Here is a 25,697-nt window from a genome sequence, read left to right as displayed (position 1 = left end):
TGTAGATGGCGATGATGTGAGGTGCAGTCAATAACGAGGACACAAGGTTGCAGTCTCTTTACCTCTTTACTGAATCTTCAGGATCCTCAATCCAGAGCACGGTTAACAGGGCTGTCTGAGACCGGCCGGTCCGAAGGCACATCCAGAGTTCCCTTTGCAGGTGGAAATCATGGCCTACCACTAGCGCCTGTGTGTTGTAGTGCTTCCCTGCTGAGCATTCGGGATAGTCCTCACAACTTCTGCTCTCTTTCGTTCCAGTTCTTTCTAGTTCTTTCTATTCTCCGTCCCCCAGGTTTGTTATGGCTAGGACACACCCGTTTGACGGGAAGGCTCGGAGCTCTTCCGGGACCCTAGAGATGCCCCTCTCCACGCGTTGCCCCCTATGTCTGCTTAGATGATGTAAGGTAGACAGCCAACCTATAATTAACTGTCCTGCGGTATTTGAAGTAAGGCATAAAGTCAGTTACTTCCTCGGTGTTCCGGGCACTGGCTACACGCCTCAGTAGGATGTTGCCGTTCTCCGGGCGCGACTCCTATTGGCTGTCCTTTGTGCTTTGATCTCGTTTCTCACTGTCCACAATATCCTTCGCTTCGTGTCCTTTCTTTGGATGCCGCCGCAGATAGCGCAGGCGCGGCTCCGTAACGTTCTATCCTTGTCGCTAGGTGCCTGCCAGGTTCCCTCGCCCGGCAGGGACCCCCCTGAATCTTAACCCGCAACACCCCCTGCCACGGGATGTTGCCTGAACAAAACCCAGTCAGCTTCTGTCTAACTTCCTATCCAACCCCTAGTTTTACCAATGTGAGGAGTGGCCTAATAAATAAAACCTTTTGCTCCCCCTAGTGGCTGGAGAGTGAAGTGTAATGTGTGCTGGTGATACCTGGTCAGATGAACTCCTTTAGTGCCATCAGACGTACCATCACTCCCCTTAGTGGCAGAACGATATTACTGCAACGACCAGGTCTCTGGGGTGCTGCACTCCCCCCCGGTTAAATCCAGTACTACTGGACTGGGAAGAAGAACAACAATACATGTTAGCAAAAGGCATGCAAATTTTTGAAATACAAGGAACAAATAAATATAACAATGCTTCCCTTTATGGGAGATGAGAACACTTGAACGTTACAAACAAAAACAAGTTTAAATATTTTAAATAACATTCTACTCTTACAGACTATAAATAATTCCTATTACCCAGCCGGGTATTCTACTAAGTGCAAATGCTTGAACAATAATTTAACTTCTCCTTTAAGGGCGTATAGGCTGAACCCACTAAAGGCTTACTATAAAATACTACAAGGCAAACTTAACTTTTTCTAACTTCACAAATGCAGGGCCGCCCTGCTCCTTGTCTGGGCCTACTGTCATCTGCTCTTCTGTTAACGTAACTAACCATCTTCCTATGGTTCTCAGGAGGACTCTCTAACCTCTACGGGTTCACTGCGTTGAAATTCGGCTTCCAACTTTTCCAGTCCTCAATCTTTAGCAACATTATTAACTTTTCCTAAATCTCAACATTATTACAATTTTTAACTTTCCTAAGGCAACATTATACTCAAGTGCAACATGCGAACATTCCCTTTAAGAGGAAACCAAGTCTCTTTGAGGTAGTGCATTTTCTCTCTGTCTGCAAGTCCGTTAGAAAGCAAGACCTTCTGTGCTGTATTCAAAACAGTCTCTTCGCAAAGTCTTCCTTCTTTTGTAAAACCAGTAGAGGGCACCTTTAAGAAGGTGCAAACTATTTACAAAGCAGTTTTTGAATCATTCACTGTCCATGATTCAGCAGTCCTTTAACAATGATGAACTTGTTGAAAAATAGGAAAGATATAAAACAATAGGAATCCCGGGTCAACAAAGGGATCCCTTTAAGAAATAACCCTGGACGGGTTTAACGCAGCAAAAGCAGGAAACAGTTAAATAACTATATAAAATCTGTTGGGGTTTCGAGGTTTGTTACTATAATAGGTGACACGACATCAGTCGGAAGTGAACACTTCCTGGCCGGGGAAGGTCTGGATCCGCGCTCTCATCTGATGCCGTGTGGACGTCTTTGAGTTGTCTCTTAGGCACAATCACGTCATTAGTGGTCTGGGTATGGACGGCAGGGTCAGAGGCAGCCTCCGCCCTGCAGGACGCTACATGCAGGAGTAGTAGTACTGGGTCCCGCGGGTTCAGGGATCGGCAGGATACCGTCATTAGTTTCAGTTGTGACAGTAGATGGCGCTACCACAGGCTCACATCGTCTGACTCTCTTGGCATACCATCCCCGCTCACTCCAGTGGCGGGTGTAGGTCACATGGTCCCCCCTGTACAAGAGTCGAGTAGGGGGTACGCTGTGGAACTGGGCCTCCACGTTACAGCTAGTCACAAAAACTTAAGTCGGCAGCCCTGGCTCCTGTATAAAGCCGCAGCCCCTTCTCGGGTGAAAGGCTAATACTATCCCTCGTTTCACTGCTCTCTCAGGGCAGCAGTTGCAGGGGAACATTTGCACCTCTGGTCGGGCGGTCTGTTCGGCTCGTTCCCGGTCTTTCCATTGTGATATTAAGCATTGTCTATACTGTTCCCAGGTGAGCCCGACGACTTAGGAGCCCTCCTGTCTGGACCCATCTGGTTGAATCCTCGGAGCATCCCATTCAAAGATCACCCCCTCGGGACTCAGGTCTAACGGTTCACCCATCGATGTCGGTAGCGGGGGCAGTATCTCCTTCATGGCGTAAAGGGTGGCTACCACGATTTCGACAGCAGGAGACCGGTTATAGATGGGATGGGGAGCGGTCGCTGGAGCTGGATCGGTCGGTGGGGCAGGGTCGCTTTTGGTACCTGCGTCTGATGTAATTCCACCGATGTCGATCGACTCCGCTGACGACGACACTGGAGTCTGCTGCGGCTCTGACCACGGTTCTCCCTGTGCGATCTTCTTGCACAGCTCCGACTTCCGTTTCTTCGCCGTCGCCGGCCCCACGTCTGGAGTCGGGTGGTCTGGCACCTCCAGCAGCGGCAGGCTGTGGTTCGCCTCCGGTGAGCATGGACGATCCCGAGTCACTCCGTCGTCGCTCTGGCACCCGCTGGTCATCATCTCTGCTCCTTGATCTACGGTGGTACACACACGCTGCTCCTCCATTTTCTGGGGTTTGAGCTCCTGCATTCCTGAGCTCCTCATCCTGTAGCTGTAGATGGAGAGGGCGGTCTTCGCTTTTGGCGCCTCTTTGGCAGTCTCTGCCCATGTCTCGCCCTCCTTCTCCTGCGCTCCTCGTGGCGCGGCAATGGCGGCGGTTTTGGCGGGAATCTTGGCGGCAAATAGCAATACACAGTCTTTGCAATAAATCACAGTTCAAACACGTTTCAATCACAGTTCCAAGGCACACATGACCTGATCCTTCAGGCTTAAGTACGATCCTGTTCGTGACGCCAAGTTGGAGCGCCCCCAGACACAGGGCCACAGGTTACTCGGTACCGGTCCTCTCTGTCTCAGTTCTGGGGTTGTCATGTTGGCTGGACCCAGTCCGTGACCCTGCAAAGGGGCGTCCAATAAAAGGGGTGATGGTAGTTTGTCAAGGTTTAGTGACGCCACCTGTGGTATTCGGCCAGTGAGACCGACGCTGCTTGGGGTCCACTGGGGTGATGTTATGGCAGCTAGATGGTATACCTTCCCACAGGTGAAGTGTGTCCCCAGGGCTTCCCGATAATGTAGATGGCGATGGTGTGAGGTGCAGTCAATAACGAGGACACAAGGTTGCAGTCTCTTTACCTCTTTACTGAAGGCTTCAGGATCCTCAATCCAGAGCACGGTTAACAGGGCTGTCTGAGACCGGCCGGTCCGAAGGCACATCCAGAGTTCCCTTTGCAGGTGGAAATCGTGGCCTACCACTAGCGCCTGTGTGTTGTAGTGCTTCCCTGCTGAGCATTCAGGATAGTCCTCACAGCTTCTGTTCTCGTTCGTTCCAGTTCTTTCTAGTTCTTCCTATTCTCCGTCCCCCAGGTTTGTTATGGCTAGGATGCACCCATTTGACGGGAAGGCTCGGAGCTCTTTCGGGACCCTAGAGATGCCCTTCTCCACGTGTTGCCCCCTATGTCTGCTTAGGTGATGTAAGGTAGACAGCCAACCTATAATTAACTGTCCTGCGGTATTTGAAGTAAGGCATAAAGTCAGTTACTTCCTCGGTGTTCCGGGCACCGGCTACGCGCGTCAGTAGGATGTTGCCGTTCTCTGGGCACGACTCCTACTGGCTCTCCTTTGTGCTTTGATCTCGTTTCTCACTGTCCACAATATCCTTCGCTTCGTATCCTTTCTTTGGATGCTGCCGCAGGTAGCGCAGGTGCGGCTCCGTAACGTTCTATCCTTGTCGCTAGGTGCCTGCCAGGTTCCCACGCCCGGCAGGGACCCCTCTGAATCTTCCCCCGCAACACCTCCTGCCACGGGATGTTGCCTGAACAAAACCCAGTCAGCTTCTGTCTAACTTCCTATGCAACCCCTAGTTTTACCAGTGTGAGGAGTGGCCTAATAAATAAAACCTTTTGCTCCCCCTAGTGGCCGGAGTGTGAAGTGTAATGTGTGCTGGTGATACCTGGTCAGATGAACTCCTTTAGTGCCATCAGACGTACCATCACTCCCCTTAGTGGCAGAGCGATACTACTGCAAGACCAGGTCTCTGGGGCGCTGCATGCAGCTCTATCACCACTGTGGATGTGATGTGGAGGCATGTGGAGCTCTATCACCACTGTGGATGTGATGTGGAGACATGTGAAGCTCTCTCACTACAGAGGATGTGATGTGGAGACATGTGGAGCTCTGTCACCACTGTGGATGTGATGTGGAGACATGTGAAGCTCTATCACTACAGAGGATGTGATGTTGAGGCATGTGAAGCTCTATCACCACTGTGGATGTGATGTTTAGACATGTGAAGCTCTAACACCACTGTGGATGTGAGGTGGAGACATGTGAAGCTCTATCACTACAGAGGATGTGATGTGGAGACATGTGAAGCTCTATCACCACTGTGGATGTGATGTGGAGACATGTGATGCTCTATCTCCACTGTGGATGTGATGTGGAGACATGTGAAGCTCTGTCACCACTGTGGATGTGATGTGGAGACATATGGAGCTCTATCACCACTGTGGATGTGATGTGGAGACATGTGATGCTCTATCACCACTGTGGATGTGATGTGGAGACATGTGAAGCTCTATCACCACTGTGGATGTGATGTGGAGACATGTGGAGCTCTATCACCACTGTGGATGTGATGTGGAGACGTGAAGCTCTATCACCACTGTGGATGTGATGTGGAGACATGAGAAGCTCTATCACCACTGTGGATGTGATGTGGAGACGTGAAGCTCTATCACCACTGTGGATGTGATGTGGAGACGTGTGAAGCTCTATCACCACTGTGGATGTGATGTGGGGACATGTGAAGCTCTATCACCACTGTGGATGTGATGTGGAGACGTGAAGCTCTATCACCACTGTGGATGTGAGGTGGAGACATGTGAAGCTCTATCACCACTGTGGATGTGATGTGGAGACATGTGGAGCTCTATCACCACTGTGGATGTGATGTGGAGACATGTGAAGCTCTATCACCACTGTGGATGTGATGTGGAGACGTGAAGCTCTATCACCACTGTGGATGTGATGTGGAGACATGTGAAGCTCTATCACCACTGTGGATGTGAGGTGGAGACATGTGAAGCTCTATCACCACTGTGGATGTGATGTGGAGACATGTGGAGCTCTATCACCACTGTGGATGTGATGTGGAGACATGTGAAGCTCTATCACCACTGTGGATGTATTGTGGAGACATGTGAAGCTCTATCACCACTGTGGATGTGAGGTGGAGACATGTGAAGCTCTATCACCACTGTGGATGTGAGGTGGAGACATGTGAAGCTCTATCACCACTGTGGATGTGAGGTGGAGACATGTGAAGCTCTATCACCACTGTGGATGTGATGTGAGGACATGTGAAGCTCTATCACCACTGTGGATGTGATGTGGAGACATGTGAAGCTCTATCACCACTGTGGATGTGATGTGGAGACATGTGAAGCTCCATCACTACACAGGGTGTGATGTGGAGACATGTGGAGCTCTGTCACCAATGTGGATGTGATGTGGAGACATGTGAAGCTCTGTCACCACTGTGGATGTGATGTGGAGATGTGAAGCTCTATTACCAGCGTTTCAACACTGTGCCGACATCTTTATCAAGTGAGAAAAGCAAGGGTCCTTCAGTTTTCCATCCTCGTTTTTTTTCATGTTTGTAACTGATCCATTGTTGAGAGCCGATGGATAAATAAAAGTTCAGATTATTTGGGAAAGGGATGATAGAATGTGAATAAAATGTAATGTTTATTAATAGATTAAAATATTAAAAAATAAGTATGAGTGCACTTGTTAAAATTTTAGTTTTTTTGCAATGTAGCCTGGCAGTTATGCTCAGATGAGACTGCTAGTCGAGCTATAACCTTATGCCCAAATATCTATATTATCATATGGTATCCTGCATAGGGCTAATAACAGATGAGAGCACCTTGTGCGCATATTCAGTCCCCATACAGCAGTTAAGAATCAACGGCGTTATATCAGCAACCACGCAGTATGAAAAATACGCTACCAGCGTCCTATCATTCATTGTAAATAGACATGAACTTTCAGTGTGATAATGATGTTATCAAGCACGTTGTATAAAGCACGTTGTAAGTGTACTCTCAGTGAAGGTGCGTTTTGCCGCCCCTAGTAGAAGTCGGCAATGATGGCGAAACCCGTGTTGGGACTACCCTGCCCTGACCTAATGTAGGCATGGATCCATCGAGGAACAGCATACAGAGCCTATGGCTTTTAATACTGCCAGCCATTAGCATTGGGTGTAATACACAGCTCTGCAACATTAATCATCAATTAGAAGATGCGTTCACAACGTACCTAAATTGGGAATACAACGATAACTGGCTGAATGCTGACTTATATTTTGACAATAATTAGCCAGCAGATCTATGCACAAGGAATATCATTTTTGCTTTTCCTCTACACTACTCTAATGATAGCCAAATGATAATTTATAAAATAGACTTTGGATCCTGTCTCTATCTGGCAATTTTGTTTGCTTTAAAGGGCATCTGTCAGTAGAATCAACCCCTTCCGATACTTCAAATATCGGGTATCGGCCGATATTCGCTGTATCGGAATTCCGATACCAAGTTCCGATACTTTTGCGATATCGGATACCGGAATCAGAAGTTCCTGTAGTGCAATGATGCACTATAATGGAGTGTGAGCGGTGCGTGGGCGGAGACTGCGTGTGTGTGTGCAGGCGGGGTCTGTACGTGACCGTGGGGGGGTCTGAGCGGTGTGCTGGGGCTCTGTGCGTGTGTGTCGGGGCTCTGTGCGGCGTGCCGGGGCTCTGTGCGGCGTGCCGGGCTCTGTGCGGCGTGCCAGGCTCTGTGCGGCGTGCCGGGGCTCTGTGCGGCAAGCGGGGCTCTGTGCCTGTGTGCAGGCATCGTCCGATGGGACTACAAGTCCCATCGGACGATGCCTACTACAGTGACAGTGATTGACACATTAGTCAATGATGGGACAGTAGTAGTCCCATCATCCACTAATGTGTTAAATGAAAAAAACACAAAAAAACATGCATGCTACATACATGCTACATACATACATTCTACATACAATACATACATACAGACATACAGTACATTAAACATAGAGTACATACTCACCATTACTTGTCACTTTGTTCCCCGAAGCCAGTGTCATCTGTAAAAAATATGAAAATAACAAAGAACCAATATACTTCCTGTCCGCAGAAATCCACGAGTGTTCCATGACGATGTCCGGTAGAGAACGGCAGCATCAGCTGATGCGACCGCTCTCCAGGGGCTCCAGGAACATAATGACGGGAGGAAGGTACAGTGGGGCAAAAAAGTATTTAGTCAGTCAGCAATAGTGCAAGTTCCACCACTTAAAAAGATGAAAGGCGTCTGTAATTTACATCATAGGTAGACCTCAACTATGGGAGACAAACTGAGAAAAAAAAATCCAGAAAATCACATTGTCTGTTTTTTTAACAATTTGTTTGCATATTATGGTGGAAAATAAGTATTTGGTCAGAAACAAAATTTCATCTCAATACTTTGTAATATATCCATTGTTGGCAATGACAGAGGTTAAACGTTTTCTTTAAGTCTTCACAAGGTTGCCACACACTGTTGTTGGTATGTTGGCCCATTCCTCCATGCAGATCTCCTCTAGAGCAGTGATGTTTTTGGCTTTTCGCTTGGCAACACGGACTTTCAACTCCCTCCAAAGGTTTTCTATAGGGTTGAGATCTGGAGACTGGCTAGGCCACTCCAGGACCTTGAAATGCTTCTTACGAAGCCACTCCTTCATACATAGTAACATAGTAACATAGTTAGTAAGGCCGAAAAAAGACATTTGTCCATCCAGTTCAGCCTATATTCCATCATAATAAATCCCCAGATCTACGTCCTTCTACAGAACCTAATAATTGTATGATACAATATTGTTCTGCTCCAGGAAGACATCCAGGCCTCTCTTGAACCCCTCGACTGAGTTCGCCATCACCACCTCCTCAGGCAAGCAATTCCAGATTCTCACTGCCCTAACAGTAAAGAATCCTCTTCTATGTTGGTGGAAAAACCTTCTCTCCTCCAGACGCAAAGAATGCCCCCTTGTGCCCGTCACCTTCCTTGGTATAAACAGATCCTCAGCGAGATATTTGTATTGTCCCCTTATATACTTATACATGGTTATTAGATCGCCCCTCAGTCGTCTTTTTTCTAGACTAAATAATCCTAATTTCGCTAATCTATCTGGGTATTGTAGTTCTCCCATCCCCTTTATTAATTTTGTTGCCCTCCTTTGTACTCTCTCTAGTTCCATTATATCCTTCCTGAGCACCGGTGCCCAAAACTGGACACAGTACTCCATGTGCGGTCTAACTAGGGATTTGTACAGAGGCAGTATAATGCTCTCATCATGTGTATCCAGACCTCTTTTAATGCACCCCATGATCCTGTTTGCCTTGGCAGCTGCTGCCTGGCACTGGCTGCTCCAGGTAAGTTTATCATTAACTAGGATCCCCAAGTCCTTCTCCCTGTCAGATTTACCCAGTGGTTTCCCGTTCAGTGTGTAATGGTGATATTGATTCGTTGCCCTGGCGGTGTGCTTTGGATCATTGTCATGTTGAAAGACCCAGCCACGTTTCATCTTCAATGCCCTTGCTGATGGAAGGAGGTTTGCACTCAAAATCTCACAATACATGGCCCCATTCATTCTTTCATGTACCCGGATCAGTCGTCCTGGCCCCTTTGCAGAGAAACAGCCCCAAAGCATGATGTTTCCACCACCATGCTTTACAGTAGGTATGGTGTTTGATGGATGCAACTCAGTATTATTTTTCCTCCAAACACGACAAGTTGTGTTTCTACCAAACAGTTCTACTTTGGTTTCATCAGACCATAGGACATTCTCCCAAAACTCCTCTGGATCATCCAAATGCTCTCTAGCAAACTTCAGACGGGCCCGGACATGTACTGGCTTAAGCAGTGGGACACGTCTGGCACTGCAGGATCTGAGTCCATGGTGGCGTAGTGTGTTACTTATGGTAGGCCTTGTTACATTGGTCCAAGCTCTCTGCAGTTCATTCACTAGGTCCCCCCGCGTGGTTCTGGGATTTTTGCTCACCGTTCTTGTGATCATTCTGACCCCACAGGGTGGGATTTTGCGTGGAGCCCTAGATCGAGGGAGATTATCAGTGGTCTTGTATGTCTTCCATTTTCTAATTATTGCTCCCACTGTTGATTTCTTCACTTCAAGCTGGTTGGCTATTGCAGATTCAGTCTTCCCAGCCTGGTGCAGGGCTACAATTTTGTTTCTGGTGTCCTTTGACAGCTCTTTGGTCTTCACCATAGTGGAGTTTGGGGTCAGACTGTTTGAGGGTGTGCACAGGTGTCTTTTTATACTGATAACAAGTTTAAACAGGTGCCATTACTACAGGTAATGAGTGGAGGAAAGAGGATACTCTTAAAGAAGAAGTTACAGGTCTGTGAGAGCCAGAAATCTTGATTGTTTGTTTCTGACCAAATACTTATTTTCCACCATAATATGCAAATAAATTGTTAAAAAAACAGACAATGTGATTTTCTGGATTTTTTTCTCTCAGTTTGTCTCCCATAGTTGAGGTCTACCTATGATGTAAATTACAGACGCCTCTCATCTTTTTAAGTGGTGGAACTTGCACTATTGCTGACTGACTAAATACTTTTTTTCCCCACTGTATCCTTCCGCACTGTATTCCTCTGCCACTGTAAAAAAAAAATAGTCCCTAGTCTCACTTTTGGCATTGCTGTATGAGAAATTTTCCACGCAGCAATTGCCATAAAGTGAGATTTTGTCCTAAGGTAACCTCAGTGATGCACTGCAGGAGCCATTGTCTCCTGTCAGTGTGTCACTGAAGGTCCTATAGAGCAGTGACATCACCCGATGTCACTGTTCTATAGGGGAGATCATCGTGGGACAATCGTTATTAATTAGACTACGGCGGACAGGTAATATACGGTTTATTAGTTTACGTTTTTTTGCAGGCGCTGAAGTATGGTAAGTATGGTTAAATGAAGATATTAAAATACTTTTTTCCTAATGTGTGTGTGTTTTATTAACCCTTTATTACTATTAACACGCACAGAGCCCCGCACGCCGCACAGAGCCCCAGCACGCCGCACAGAACCCCGGCACACACGCACAGAGCCCCGCACGCCGCACAGAGCCCCGGCACACACGCACAGAGCCCCGGCATGCTGCACAGAGCCCCGGCACACCGCACAGAGCCCCGCACGCTGCACAGAGCCCCGCACGCCGCACAGAGCCCCGGCACGCCGCACAGAGCCCCGGCACGCCCCACAGAGCCCCGGCACCCACGCACAGAGCCCTGCACGCTGCAAAGAGTCCCGACACGCCGCACAGAGCCCCGGCACACCGCACAGAGCCCCGCACGCCGCACAGAGCCCCGGCATGCTGCACAGAGCCCCGGCACGCATGCACAGAGCCCCGGCACGCCGCACAGAGCCCCGGCACGCTGCACAGAGCCCTGACATGCTGCACAGAGCCCCGGCACACATGCACAGAGCCCCGCACGCCGCACACAGCCCCGCACGCCGCACAGAGCCCCAACACGCCGCACAGAGCCCCGGCATGCCGCATAGAGCCCAGGCACACACGCACAGAGCACCAGCACGCCGCACAGAGCCCCGGCACGCCCCACAGAGCCCCGGCACGCACACACAGAGCCCCGCACGCCGCACAGAGCCCCGGCACACACGCACAGAGCCCCAGCATGCTGCACAGAGCCCAGGCACACCGCACAGAGCCCCGCACGCCGCACAGAGCCCCGGCACGCCGCACAGAGCCCCGGCACGCCGCACAGAGCCCCGGCACGCCCCACAGAGCCCCGGCACGCACGCGCAGAGCCCCGCACGCACAGAGCCCCGCACGCCGCACAGAGCCCCGGCATGCTGCACAGAGCCCCGGCACGCATGCACAGAGCCCCGGCACGCCGCACAGAGCCCCGGCATGCTGCACAGAGCCCTGACATGCTGCACAGAGCCCCGGCACACATGCACAGAGCCTCGCACGCCACACAGAGCCCCGCACGCCGCACAGAGCCCCAACACGCCGCACAGAGCCCCGGCACGCCGCACAGAGCCCAGCACACCGCACAGAGCCCCGGCACACATGCACAGAGCCCCGCACACTGCACAGAGCCCCGCACGCTGCACAGAGCCCCGCACGCCGCACAGAGCCCCAACACGCCGCACAGAGCCCCGCACGCCGCACAGAGCCCAGGCACACACGCACAGAGCCCCGCACACCGCACACAGCCCTGAAGTATGGTAAGTATGGTTAAATGAAGATATTAAAATACTTTTTTCCTAATGTCTGTGTGTTTTATTAACCCTTTATTACTATTGGATTAACACGCACAGAGCCCCGCACGCCGCACAGAGCCCCAGCACGCCGCACAGAACCCCGGCACACACGCACAGAGCCCCGCACGCCGCACAGAGCCCCGGCACACACGCACAGAGCCCCGGCATGCTGCACAGAGCCCCGGCACACCGCACAGAGCCCCGCACGCTGCACAGAGCCCCGCACGCCGCACAGAGCCCCGGCATGCTGCACAGAGCCCCGGCACGCATGCACAGAGACCCGGCACGCCGCACAGAGCCCCGGCACGCTGCACAGAGCCCTGACATGCTGCACAGAGCCCCGGCACACACGCACAGAGCCCCAGCATGCTGCACAGAGCCCAGGCACACCGCACAGAGCCCCGCACGCCGCACAGAGCCCCGGCACGCCGCACAGAGCCCCGGCACGCCGCACAGAGCCCCGGCACGCCCCACAGAGCCCCGGCACGCACGCGCAGAGCCCCGCACGCACAGAGCCCCGCACGCCGCACAGAGCCCCGGCATGCTGCACAGAGCCCCGGCACGCATGCACAGAGCCCCGGCACGCCGCACAGAGCCCCGGCACGCTGCACAGAGCCCTGACATGCTGCACAGAGCCCCGGCACACATGCACAGAGCCCCGCACGCCACACAGAGCCCCGCACGCCGCACAGAGCCCCAACACGCCGCACAGAGCCCCGGCACGCCGCACAGAGCCCAGCACACCGCACAGAGCCCCGGCACACATGCACAGAGCCCCGCACACTGCACAGAGCCCCGCACGCTGCACAGAGCCCCGCACGCCGCACAGAGCCCCAACACGCCGCACAGAGCCCCGCACGCCGCACAGAGCCCAGGCACACACGCACAGAGCCCCGCACACCGCACACAGCCCTGAAGTATGGTAAGTATGGTTAAATGAAGATATTAAAATACTTTTTTCCTAATGTCTGTGTGTTTTATTAACCCTTTATTACTATTGGATTAACACGCACAGAGCCCCGCACGCCGCACAGAGCCCCAGCACGCCGCACAGAACCCCGGCACACACGCACAGAGCCCCGCACGCCGCACAGAGCCCCGGCACACACGCACAGAGCCCCGGCATGCTGCACAGAGCCCCGGCACACCGCACAGAGCCCCGCACGCTGCACAGAGCCCCGCACGCCGCACAGAGCCCTGGTATGCTGCACAGAGCCCCGGCACGCATGCACAGAGACCCGGCACGCCGCACAGAGCCCCGGCACGCTGCACAGAGCCCTGACATGCTGCACAGAGCCCCGGCACACATGCACAGAGCCCCGCACGCCGCACAGAGCCCCGCACAGAGCCCCGCACGCCGCACAGAGCCCCAACACGCCGCACAGAGCCCCGGCACGCCGCCCAGAGCCCAGGCACACACGCACAGAGCCCCGCACACCGCACAGAGCCCCGGCACACATGCACAGAGCCCCGCACACCGCACAGAGCCCCGGCACACATGCACAGAGCCCCGCACACCGCACAGAGCCCCGCACGCCGCGCAGAGCCCCGCACGCCACACAGAGCCCCAACACGCCGCACAGAGCCCCGGCACGCCGCACAGAGCCCAGGCACACACGCACAGAGCCCCGCACACCGCACAGAGCCCCGGCACGCCGCACAGAGCCCCGCACGCCACACAGAGCCCCGGCACGCCGCACAGAGCCTCGCCCGCTGCACAGAGCCCCGGCACGCCGCACAGAGGCCCGGCAGGCCCGGACATACCCCCGGCAGGCCCGCACAGACCCCACCCGCACACACAGACACTCACAGTGTCCGCCCACACACTGCCCACACTCTTCCCCCCCCTCCGGAACAGGATGTAGAAGGACAGAAAGGGCTTATTTACATTCTGATATTTGTGTCCCATTGACTTGCATGGGTATCGGTATCGGCGATATCCGATATTTTTTGGATATCGGCCGATCCAATCCGATACCGATACTTCTGGATATCGGAAGGTATCGCTCAACACTACTCCTAAGCCATTTATATGGGCATGTAGATCATAGGAACCTGAATAAAATGACACCTTGATATCTGTAATCGAAAGAATGATTCCTGAGAAATCCACGTTTTTTTCTTATATGCAAATCAGATGAAAAGATCTCTGTTCCAGAGGCGGATCTTCACTAGAGATATTTTCAGCTAATTTACATATTCAAAAAACGTGGATATCTCAGGTACCATCGATCGGATTCCAGATATCAAGATATCATTTGATTCAGGTTTCTATGACCTACATGCTCATACATGTGGCTTAGGCTACGTTCACACTAGCGTTGCGCCGCCCTGCGTCGGCGACGCAACGCGCGACGCACGGAAAAACGCGCGCAAACGCGCGCAAAAATGTGCGCGTTTTGCGACGCGTGCGTCATTTTTTGACGAAATCGGACGCAAGAAAAATGCAACTTGTAGCGTTTTCTTGCGTCCTACGCTAGCGTCTAAAACGACGCACGTGTCGGAAAACGCGTGCAAAAAGACGCACGCGTCCCCTATGTTAAACATAGGGGCGCGTCGCCGCTGCGTCGCCGCTGCGTCGCCGACGCAACAGCGACGCGACGCTAATGTGAACGTAGCCTTAGGTGGACTGAATCTGGGCTTATATGTCAAGGCATAAACTAATAGCTGCATATGTTAATATACATATTTGGGCATAAGACTATAACTCAATTAGCAGTCTCACCTGAGCATAATTTCCAGGATACAGTGCCAAAAAAATAAAATAGTAATAGTTACATTTTTATTCACATTCTATCATCCGTTTCCCTATTAATCTGAAATTATCTCCAGGTGGGTACCACTTATTGAATTTATGATAGATGGGACTTTTTAATGAACGAATACGAGTCCAGTCAACATGTTTGTAATCAGGCTTCATCACCTCCTAACAGATTAGCTGAACTCCTAGAATGTCCGCACATGAAGTGCAAATCACAAGCTAAATCTGTATGCAGACATTGAGCCAGCAATCAATGCTCGGAAATTTCACCTTTGATGCCTGCAGAATTGTGAATGCAGCTCTGAAGTATAATACAGGCTGTGATTGTTGAATAATAGAAGTTAAGTGATGTAATGCATGCACAAACGTAATCAATTTTATATGTGAGTTTATTCTCTCAATGAACTGTCGAATGGTGATGGGAACATTAAAGGGTTTATCAGGTTCTTTTTTTTTTTAACTGTGGGCCTAAAAACTAAAAAGGAAGGTAGTTGCTAACTATCTGCTTATTCTACCCGTCGCCGGATCAGAGCGGTCATTGACCGCCGCTGCCAGCAATTCAGCTGCTCCAGGTCAACAGAGCAGCCTTCCTCTTCTAAGCTGCTCTGTCGACAGCATGTGACTGCCGTTATGTTGATTGACAGCTGGCTTCCCGCTGCCTAACTGCGGGGAGCCATGTGTCATTCAGCATGAAGTCGGCAGTCATGCCCCATCAACAGAGCAAAGTGGAAGACAAAACAGATGCTCTGTTGACATGACATCTGCTGAAGACGCTGAATTGCCGGAAGGAGCGGTCTGTGCAGGCAGAGATAGGTGCTTGGCACAACAAGAAGGTAGTTCGCAACTACCTCCCTGTTTGTGCATATGCCCATAGTAAAAAGAATGAGTCTATGACAACCCTAACCTAGACAGCAATGCAGTTGCCTTTGTGTATAACTTAATGATCATCTTTATATTAAAGGGGTTGTCAAGGATTTTTTTTTGTTAAGAAACATCCCCACTCTTGTCCATTTTTTGGCATTGCAGCTCCCTTCAATTCACTTCATGTGGAATGGGCTGCACTAGCAACACAGACTATAGACAGGAGAGGCGCTATTTCTTAAAAAAAAATCCTCCAGATACTTATTAATCCCTTTAAAGAGGACCTGTCACTGGCCATAAATGTTATTTTTTGAACCTGTTTGTAAATGCCCCCATTCTCCTACATTTGGCGATGTTTTTCTTTTCTTCCTGTGCTCCTCTGTTTCTGACATATGGCCTCCTATTCGCTGTATATAAATCTAATCTTGTTAGCCAAGTGGGCAAGAGCCTCAAGAGAACTCCCACAGAGAAGAGTTTAGAACCACGCCTCCTTGGCAAAAAAAGACTGGATTGATTTACAGGGAAAATGGGGCCATATCTCCGGAACGGAGAGGTGCAGGAAGAAAAGAAAAAGATCGCTGGATTCAGGAGAACAGCGGCATTTACATCACACATTTATGGTAAGTGACAGGCACCCTTTAGCAAGGTATATTTTAACCAGAATTTATCCATGGGGGTCCTGCTGTACATTAACCTATGGTTTTATTTCACCAAAAACAGCTGGTGAAGCAGCTCCATCTCTATTGTCTCAACACCTTCCTCCAGTCCCGAACGCTGAGTGTGGAGTTCCCAGAGATGATGACAGAAGTGATATCTGCACAACTACCCAAGATCCTGGCCGGGATGGTAAAGCCACTGGTCTTTCACAAAAAGTGATAGTTTCCCATCGCTGATTTATTTATTTTACAATTGCAAAAGTTATTTGTGGTGATTCCGGTCACATCACGATTCATTACAGTCTTTAAAGCACTAAAGATCGGCAGAAGAGTGAGCAAATAAACCTCTCTGGCCAAGGATTTCACTCGGTCTGGTTTTGTTATTTTCCCACCGACTACACATACAGTCATCGCCCACTGATATCTTTATATGTCGCATTAGTTACAAGTACAATGTTCTTTGCTTAAACTGTATGTAAAGTGAACCTGACACATTAAAAAGATACAACATCCAGCTATTGTTACAGCTTTTTATGGCAGATTAGTCTGGGCCTTCCCGGGCATAAGGGCCATGAGCTTCCTACCAATCACCACAATTATAATACATGGAAGCCAAGCTGAATTGCAATTCATTTAAAGGGAATCTATTCTGACTCTTCAAGGCAGTATGAGTCTCTAAATATTTAGCATCAATCCCTTAGATAACTGTATGATTGATGTACTCACATGCCAGGCTTCCTCAGACTGTGCCAACTAGATGTACTTACTTGTAACAAGAGTCCAGGAGAAACAGAGTTGATATTCTCTGAAATCTTGTATTAAGTACAATGCAGCAGGTGGAAAGAGTAATCCCAAACAAAGAAGTATACATGTGCATCCAAAGATGCAAACTGATAATGAAGAAGAAGGGAGAAACAAGCGCTAACATCACCTACAGAAGGGAAGAAGGGACACACTTCAAAAGGCAGAGCTTCTCCCTAGCAACCACAGAATGCAATGCATAACAGAAAATACACAACAAGTTGTTCCCATTCATGGGACACAACAGAATCTGTCAGCGGGTTTATTCTACATCATCTGAGAGCAGCATGATGTAACAAGACCCTGAATTTAGCTACGGTTCACTTAGTTACTGGGTGCAGCAGTTGTGACAGTCAGGGTTAGTAGATTTAGCATGAAGCGGAGCTAAGAAAGCTGCCCCAGCTCACACCAGGCTCTGTATTACATTGTCTATGGACAGTGAGCAGCTTATCACAGGAGGGGGCATTGTTGGACGAGTGCCCGCACACCAACTAGTTACAGCAATGATAATCTCCTAGAAAATTAAATGGCAGGTGCAGTTAGTAAGCAGCTATAGCTCTTACCTTCTGGTCACTTCTGGTATATATCTAGTGTTCACTTAATAAGCTGTACTCATAGACCTGCATACTGTATGTAGGGGGCTATGTGGGGCTCATTCTGTAGATGGGGGGGTCTATGTGGGGGCTCACACTGTATATAGGGAGGGCTATGTGGGGGCTCATCTAATATATAAAGCTGAATGTGTGTGTGTATGTGTGTATGTATGTATGTCCGGGATTGGCATCTGCACCGTCACAGCTACAGCCACAAAATTTTGCACAGTCACACGTCTGGACCCCGAGAGCGTCATAGGCTGTGTTGTGAGGCAAAATTTTAACCCCACGCGTTCCAATTCACTAAACAATTTTGCCCCATCTACATAATGGGGAAAAAGTGAAAAGAAAAGTGTTGGAGGCGTCGCAGCTACAGCAACAAAATTGTGCACAGTCACACGTCTGTACCCCGAGAGCGTCATAGGCTATGTTGTGAGGTGAAATTTTAACCCCGCGCTTTCCAATTCACTAAACAATTTTGCCCCTATCTACATAATGGGGAAAAAGTGAAAGGAAAAGTGTTGGAGGCAAATTGACAGCTGCCAGATGTGAACAAGGGGGACTTAAAGAGTGAGAGCGATGGCGCCAAAGAGTATATACCATACAGATGCTAAGGTGGGGCCCCGACATGGGATACTCACCACACACGGGGATATGAACACACACACAAAAGGCGCCACAAACTACCACGTGTTTGAACACATATACCACCCTCAGCACACATTTCACCACACATACACCAACCTCTCCACATAAAAGTTGAAACACAAAAGTCACCGCTCAAAACTCGCCACGCGCAAAACTCGCCACATGCAAAACTAGGCTCACGCAAAACTCGCCACACGTGCAAAACTCACCTCATGGAAAACTCGCCACACGCAAAACTTGCACACGCGGAAAAATTGCCACATGCACAAAAGTTGCAAGACATGCAAAAGTTGCCTCACACAAAACTTGCACATACTCAAAACGCACCACACATAAAACTCGCCACGCGCAAAACTCGCCATCTGCAAAACTTGCTGCACACAACTTGCTACACTAACCTATCACATGCAACTCGACACACAAAAGGTTGCTACACGCATGTCGCCACACAAAACTCATCTCACAAAAGTCCCTACATGCATGTCGCCACACGCAACTCAACACACACAACTTGACACATGAAACTCGCCGTAAAACACACACAAGTCTGGTATTATCCTTCAAAAAAAAAAATCTGATTAATAAGCAGACAAACTACAAGAGCAACAAATGTACCATATAGGAAATACGGCAGCTGTCAGTCACATGACCTGTCTATTATGTGTATGTGTGAGCTAATATATACTGCCAGGGGGGAGGGCTTCCTGTTGGCTGGGGATTTATCAGCCTGCCAATTTAGCTTACAAATACTGAGGTAAAATTACTGACTAAATAATGTGTGAATGCGGTCTAATACAGGAGGAGATGACACACAGGTATATATATATACAGGAGGAGATGACACACAGGTATATACTATATACAGGAGGAGATGACACACAGGTATATACTATATACAGGAGCAGATGACACAGGTATATACTATATACAGGAGGAGATGACACACAGGTATATACTATATACAGGAGGAGATGACACACAGGTATATACTATATACAGGAGGAGATGACACACACATATATACTATATACAGGGGACATGACACACAGGTATATACTATATACAGAAGGACATGACATATACTATATACAGGAGGAGATGACAACCTGGTATATACTATATACAGGGGAGATGACACACAGGTACATACTATATACAGGGGCGATGACACACAGGTATATACTATATACAGTGGAGATGACACACATGTATATACTATATACAGGAGGAGATGACATACAGGTATATACTATATACTGGAGATGACACACAGGTATATACTATATACAGGAGCAGATGATACACAGGTATATACTATATACAGCAGGAGATGACTTACAGGTACATACTATATACAGGAGGAGATGACACACGTATATACTATATACAGGAGGAGATGACATACAGGTATATACTATATAAAAGAGGAGATGACATAGGTATATAGAGGAGATGACATACAGCAGGTATATACTATATACAGGGGAGATGACATACAGGTATATACTATATACAGGAGATGACATACAGGTATATACTATATATAGGAGGAGATGACATACAGGTATATAGTATATACAGAAGAGATGACATACAGGTATATAATAGAGAAGATGACACATGGGTATATACAATATACAGGAGGAGATGACATACAGCAGGTATATACTATTTACAGGGGAGATGACATACAGGTATATACTATATACAAGAGAAGACATACAGGTGTATACTATATATAAGGGAGATGACAAACATGTATATACTGAGGTGAAAATGAAAAGGTGTGAGTGCAAAATGACGTGAGGTGCTATAACTAACCACAGATATTTACTATGCCCAGGCAACGCCGGGGTCTTCAGCTAGTACTATATAAAGGAAGAACTATGTGGGGGCTCATACTATATATAGGTAGGGCTATGTGGGGGCTCATACTGTATATAGGGGGCTGCGTGTGGACTCATTCTGTACATAGGGGGGCTGTGTGGCATTATACGTTATATAGGGGGTGTCAGCATCTTCAGTTCTGCTCAATATTAAGTGAAACAATTAATATTAATATAAAATTATAATAATTCACATGTTAATATTAATATTGAATTAATTTCATCCTATTGGTTTGGCTCTCCACAATAGTCATGTTACCTAATGGTGCCCACCAGGAAAATTCATTGCCCACCCCTGCACTTGAGGCAATAATAAAAGCAGTATAATCCAGCACTGTATAAGACTTGATTGTTTATTTCTACCTCATTATAAACCACATACAGTAGTGAAAATGAAACATATTTGTCTACGTGTTTCTAACCCATTGGTTTTTTTTTTAGTCCTGGCTAAATTAAATTGAAACACATCCCCTACGCGTTTCTAACCCAGTGGAGGTTGTTAGTGATAATTGAGCAAAAATATAAAACACTTTCTACGCGTTTGTAACCCATTGTGGGTTCTTAGGCCTAGCAAAGTAAAAATGAAACATTTCTACGCGTTTCTAACCCGTAAACGCGTAAAAATGTATGCAACAAAAATGTATAACATACAAGAGAGCTTTCTCGACATGCTCTACTCTTGGCAAAGTTCATTATGCAAGGAGGGAGGAGGTGAGCTGTGACACCACCTGTTATGAATGGTGAGAAGGGGGGACACCGATCTATCTTGTCAATATACTGCTATATGGGTGAAGCACATTAGTTCAGAGGGATAATATATGGACTATCAGGGTCTGGCAAACTCCCATTATGTAGTATAATGCTTATCAGACATATAGTTTGAGAGTCATATTATTTCTGACATTACATTGCTGCTAAATATTTTGCAGATAAGGAAGAATCAAATCCCATAACTAACAGTATAAACTGACACCAGTCAATGGAAGTGATTCAAGAAAAGGACTATGTAATCAAAGGTAAATTATTTGGTATCTGGAATACAGCGCAAAATAGCCAATATCAACTACCATCACCTGTCACCCCCAGAAGATGATGATGGCAAAACGTGCGTCGAGGTAAAGGGGGACGCTTACTCTATCCTTATGGCTCATCCAGTGCAGTTGTCTCTAATTGTGCACACAGCTATTGTTGCCTCTTTATTTTTATTACCGTTCTATTTGTCTATGCAGTGATGACTTTATTACAATAGAGACCAATTGTGACTATGGTGACAGGTGATGGTAGTCGATATTGGGCTATTTTGCTCTTTATTCCTGACACCAATTCATTTACATTGGATTACATAGTCCTTTTCTTTAGTCATTACAATTGATTGGTGTCAGTTTATACTGTTATTTATGGGATTCTGTCTTTTAGTGATTTAAATAAAAATTTATTTATTTTTAATTCTATTGTTCTCTTCATTTGGCTAAAAGTGATGTTAATCCAAACTTGAGTGTATATATTGATTTGAAGTGCCATTAATTTAAGATATGGGCACAATTTGATGAATTAGTCTCATTTATTAGAATTATATCACAGTCCTATTATCTACGTACATAAGTTTTAGATTCTTCATAGCAAACTGGATTCAAAATGCAAAAAGAAAAATGTGTATAAGACTTTACCAGGATTCTTAATCATTTGTGCAATTTCAGGAGACACGGGAAATAGGTCTGTTCCTTTCAAGTTTGGAATTTAATTTTTTACATATCCTGTGCAAGATGCAATTACCAAAATAACAGCCTATTCTATGTGGCTGCGGTCCCTGCACAATGTTCATAGCGAGCAATTTCAGGAACCGCTGGAGGCATTCAGCACATCATAACTATTCTTGACAGTCCATATTGATCTGCATAGAAACCTTGTGTAGCATTCTGGCGGACACAGACAGACAGGGCCGCCATCAGGGCATTACAGTCATGACTGGCGTATGGGGCCCGGTGGGCAGAGGGGGCCCGCATCGGGCCCTGTCTCACCTGCTCACCAGGCCCCCCCTGCACGCGCCCGCACGTCAATAGTTAACAGCCGCTAACCAGTCGGAGGCTGGCAGCTGAGTAGGGCCGCAGTGCGCACTCGCTGGCGTCTGACGTCATTGTCAGCCGCCGGGCGAGTGCGTCTTCACCTGCGTGGAGCCTGGAGGGAGCTTCGCCTGGCGCAGGAGCACGGCCAGGTAAGAACTCGTGGTTTTTTTTTTCTTTGAGAGCGGCGATCCAGGGGGGCCCGGGGAAGAATGCAGGACACGGGGGCAGTATGCTGGTGGACACACACTGGGGCAGAATGCTGGACACAGTGACAGGGGCAGTATGCTGGACATGGGCAGAATGCTGGACATTGGGGCAGAATGCTGGACATTGGGGCAGAATGCAAGACACGGGGCAGAATGGAGATACGGGGCATGATTGGAGACATGGGGCAGGATGAAAGACATGGGGGCATGACTGGAGACAGATGGGGGAGGATTGGAGACACAGGGGGCATGATTGGAGACAAGTGGCAGGATTGCAGACATGGAGGCATGATTGGAGACATAGGGGGCAGAATGGAGACATGGGGCATGATTGGAGACACTGGGGGCAGAATTGGAGACAGATCGTGCAGGATCATGGGGCAGGATGGAGAGATCACATGGGCCGATCATATGGGGCAGGATGGGGAGATCATATGGGGCAGAAAGGATACTCATGAGGGCAGGATGGGAGAACATATGGCTGACGCCAGGAATGATACACACGGTGGCCAGGATGGGGAATATTATTACTATAGGGGCTAATTTAGGGATATTATTACTGCAGTGATGTATTTATTTTATTTTTTGAGTATACTGTTTTAAATGAGGGGGCGGTCCTGTTACTGTGTAGAGTGATACTATGTCGCCTCTTTTTCTTCATGTGGTGTAATGTAGAAGTTGGGAAAAATTAAGTAATGTATTCTACAAGCAGAGCTCGAGATAACTGTGTTATTTCCTGCAGAGACAAGTCCTGGCTGGATGAAATGATGGCGGTCTGTGCTGGATGAAAGATGAAGGACTTCACCTAGAGATGTCACTGGTGAATCAGTGTGTTACCTATGCACTGACACTATACACTGTATACTGTATACAGAGCTCCTATGTATAATTTCACTAGTGATCACTGTATTATCTGTACACAGACACTGCATACTAAGTACAGATCTCCTGTGTATAATGGCACTTATGGTGATAGTATGGTGCTTTTTTTTTATTACTGATCAGAATTGTAGTATTCAGTCACTATGTGGTGGTAATATGCGGTCTGGTCATGGTGTAGCGGTATTTGTTCTTTGTATGTGATATTATTCGATCACTGTGGTGGTAATATGTCATCTGGTCATGGTGTAGCGGTATTTGTTCTTTGTATGTGATATTATTGGTCATTTTAAAAATTGAAAAATAAATTAAAATATACCTAAATTGTAGGTTACAGTAGAGCAGGGCCCGGCCAAAAGTGTCTACCGTGTTATGGTGGCGACTTAAAAAATCTTTTTGCCAAAACAAAAGCTGCCGGCTATATGTGTGATCTGGTGATGGGAACTGTTAAAGTGTGATAGGTGAGAAGTGGAGTTTTTCCAAGAGAGATCGGTGGGACTGTGGACAGTTCGAGGGGTGGAGCGTGGAGGCAGGGCTGGGGTGGAGCCTGGGCAGAGTCTCAAGGGGGCCCCGAAAATGTTGCCAGTATGGGGCCCCGAAATCTCTAGTGGCAGCCCTGCAGACAGAAGATGCCCCTGTGTAAAAAACGGTATATGGTCACTTCACAGCTCTATAGCTCTTCAGAATGCATAATTCTTGCAACTTTGGAGGTCAAAAGTGGTCCCCCTTGCCTTTTGAACACCTGTTTGGCTGCAGAGGTTGCTCCAATGATATGTCCACCCCTGACAAAGAGAATTTAAGCCAAAAAATGCACTAGTAACGCACTGGATACATGCTTTATGTGAACCAGTCTCAAGCTAACTACACATGCCACATACAGTACATGCCACTTGCAATATATACACAAGAAACATGCCGCCCAAGTGATGTCCCAATAGAGGATTGGATAGATTAGAGGAATGCTCAATTTGTAGGAGAGGTAGTCCAAACAACAGAGTTTTCTGGCAGATGGGCTCACACAATTTGATCAAACTGTGTTCTAAGTACCTCAATTCTATAAGTATAGTCTATATAGCAGTAACTGTGTATAAGCTGGGTAACTAATCCAAGAAAATTATAATGAATAGCTATTGGATAAAACTTAACCTTTATTAGGTATATGAATAAAAAATACTAACACTAAATAACATAACATACATAAAGAACCTGGGGAAGGATAAACCCTAGTGCTCTGGTGAACCCTAACAACCACAGAAAAGGGAAGAAAAAAGGAAGGGGTATATAAAACAAATACCTCTGACAGTACTGTTGGATCACTTTACCACAGCACACCGTGATACATATCACATGACTTGGGGTGTCTGGATAAGTACGCCCAATCTTTTAACTATATATATACTGTAGGTTGCACCGTGCACTCCATTACCGTAAGTACGGCGCATGGAGTAGAGAAAGACAGTTCATGCTCCGTGTTCAGCTTTGCAAAACAATAATGAAAGGGCACAGAGGAATGACCGAGGACATTGGTCAGCAAGGTACTCCCTCAGCATTTTCCCAAAGCACTCCTTGTGAGAGTCCCCCACGCCTCAGGGCTAGGGTGATAGGAGGGTCTGAGAAAGCTGTCCCCGAACTTTGTCAGTATTCCACTGCGTCTGCTGGATTGGAGTTGAGTCTCTCTTACCTGTACTCCTTGCTTAGCCAACAAACTGTGACCTCTTCTGCCAGCATATTCAGATGGGAATTTTTTTAATAATTCAGCAAGAAGGGCCCTATGGTTCTCCAACATTGTAGTATACCTGTCTGCCTCTGGAATAAGAGATATAAAGTTCTCCTTGTAGCGTGGGTCTGTAGGGTGGGTCTAGAATTGTCAACAATTAGTATTGCCTGTCACCTAAAATTTTCAGAATGTGAGTTTGACGGGAAAGGCAGCGTAACATAATCTCAGCCATGCGTGCAAAACTGCTAACAGTCGATACTTCCATGTCCTCACCATGGTCTCCTCCTCCTCCTTGTCTTCAGGCCTCCACGACTTTTGACAAACCTCAGTAATATTGTAAATACATCACTGTAAATACATTCCCCTGTAGTTTTTTTCTTCCCCACCTCATTGTAAATTGTAAGGTGTCACATGCATATTTTTTTTTGGGGGGGGTTTAATTATTGTTATCGTTGTTACTTAGTGTAGATTGTCACAAGCAGGGTAGTTTCATTTCTGTTCAATTATTATACTGTTATCATTGTTACTTAGGACTGTTGTGTTTGAAACTGTAAATATGTTGATGCTATGTAAATAACTATAAATATTAGTATTAGAACACAGAGAAGCAGGATGGAGATGTTAATTATGGCATCATTGCCGATCACCATCTTGGTGAATTCCTCAAAGT

The 25,697-nt window shown here is 47.8% G+C and overlaps 1 protein-coding gene across 1 annotated transcript in view; it reads left to right on the top strand.

Annotated features, from left to right (window-relative positions):
• PGR (progesterone receptor) overlaps positions 1-16,747 on the top strand; it is a 169,616-nt gene extending 152,869 nt beyond the window's left edge. The window contains exon 8 of the mRNA XM_069759186.1: positions 16,299-16,747. Within this exon, the coding sequence (XP_069615287.1) occupies positions 16,299-16,454 (156 nt within the window). The 3' untranslated portion in view covers positions 16,455-16,747. The remainder of the gene's footprint in view (positions 1-16,298) is intronic.
• Positions 16,748-25,697: the final 8,950 nt, after the last annotated feature.

The sequence above is a fragment of the Ranitomeya imitator genome, chromosome 3 (assembly GCF_032444005.1).
Source record: "Ranitomeya imitator isolate aRanImi1 chromosome 3, aRanImi1.pri, whole genome shotgun sequence".
In the NCBI taxonomy this organism is placed as follows: domain Eukaryota; kingdom Metazoa; phylum Chordata; class Amphibia; order Anura; family Dendrobatidae; genus Ranitomeya; species Ranitomeya imitator.
Note: the sequence above shows the minus strand (reverse complement) of the source record. Positions and strands in the feature narration are given on the sequence as shown.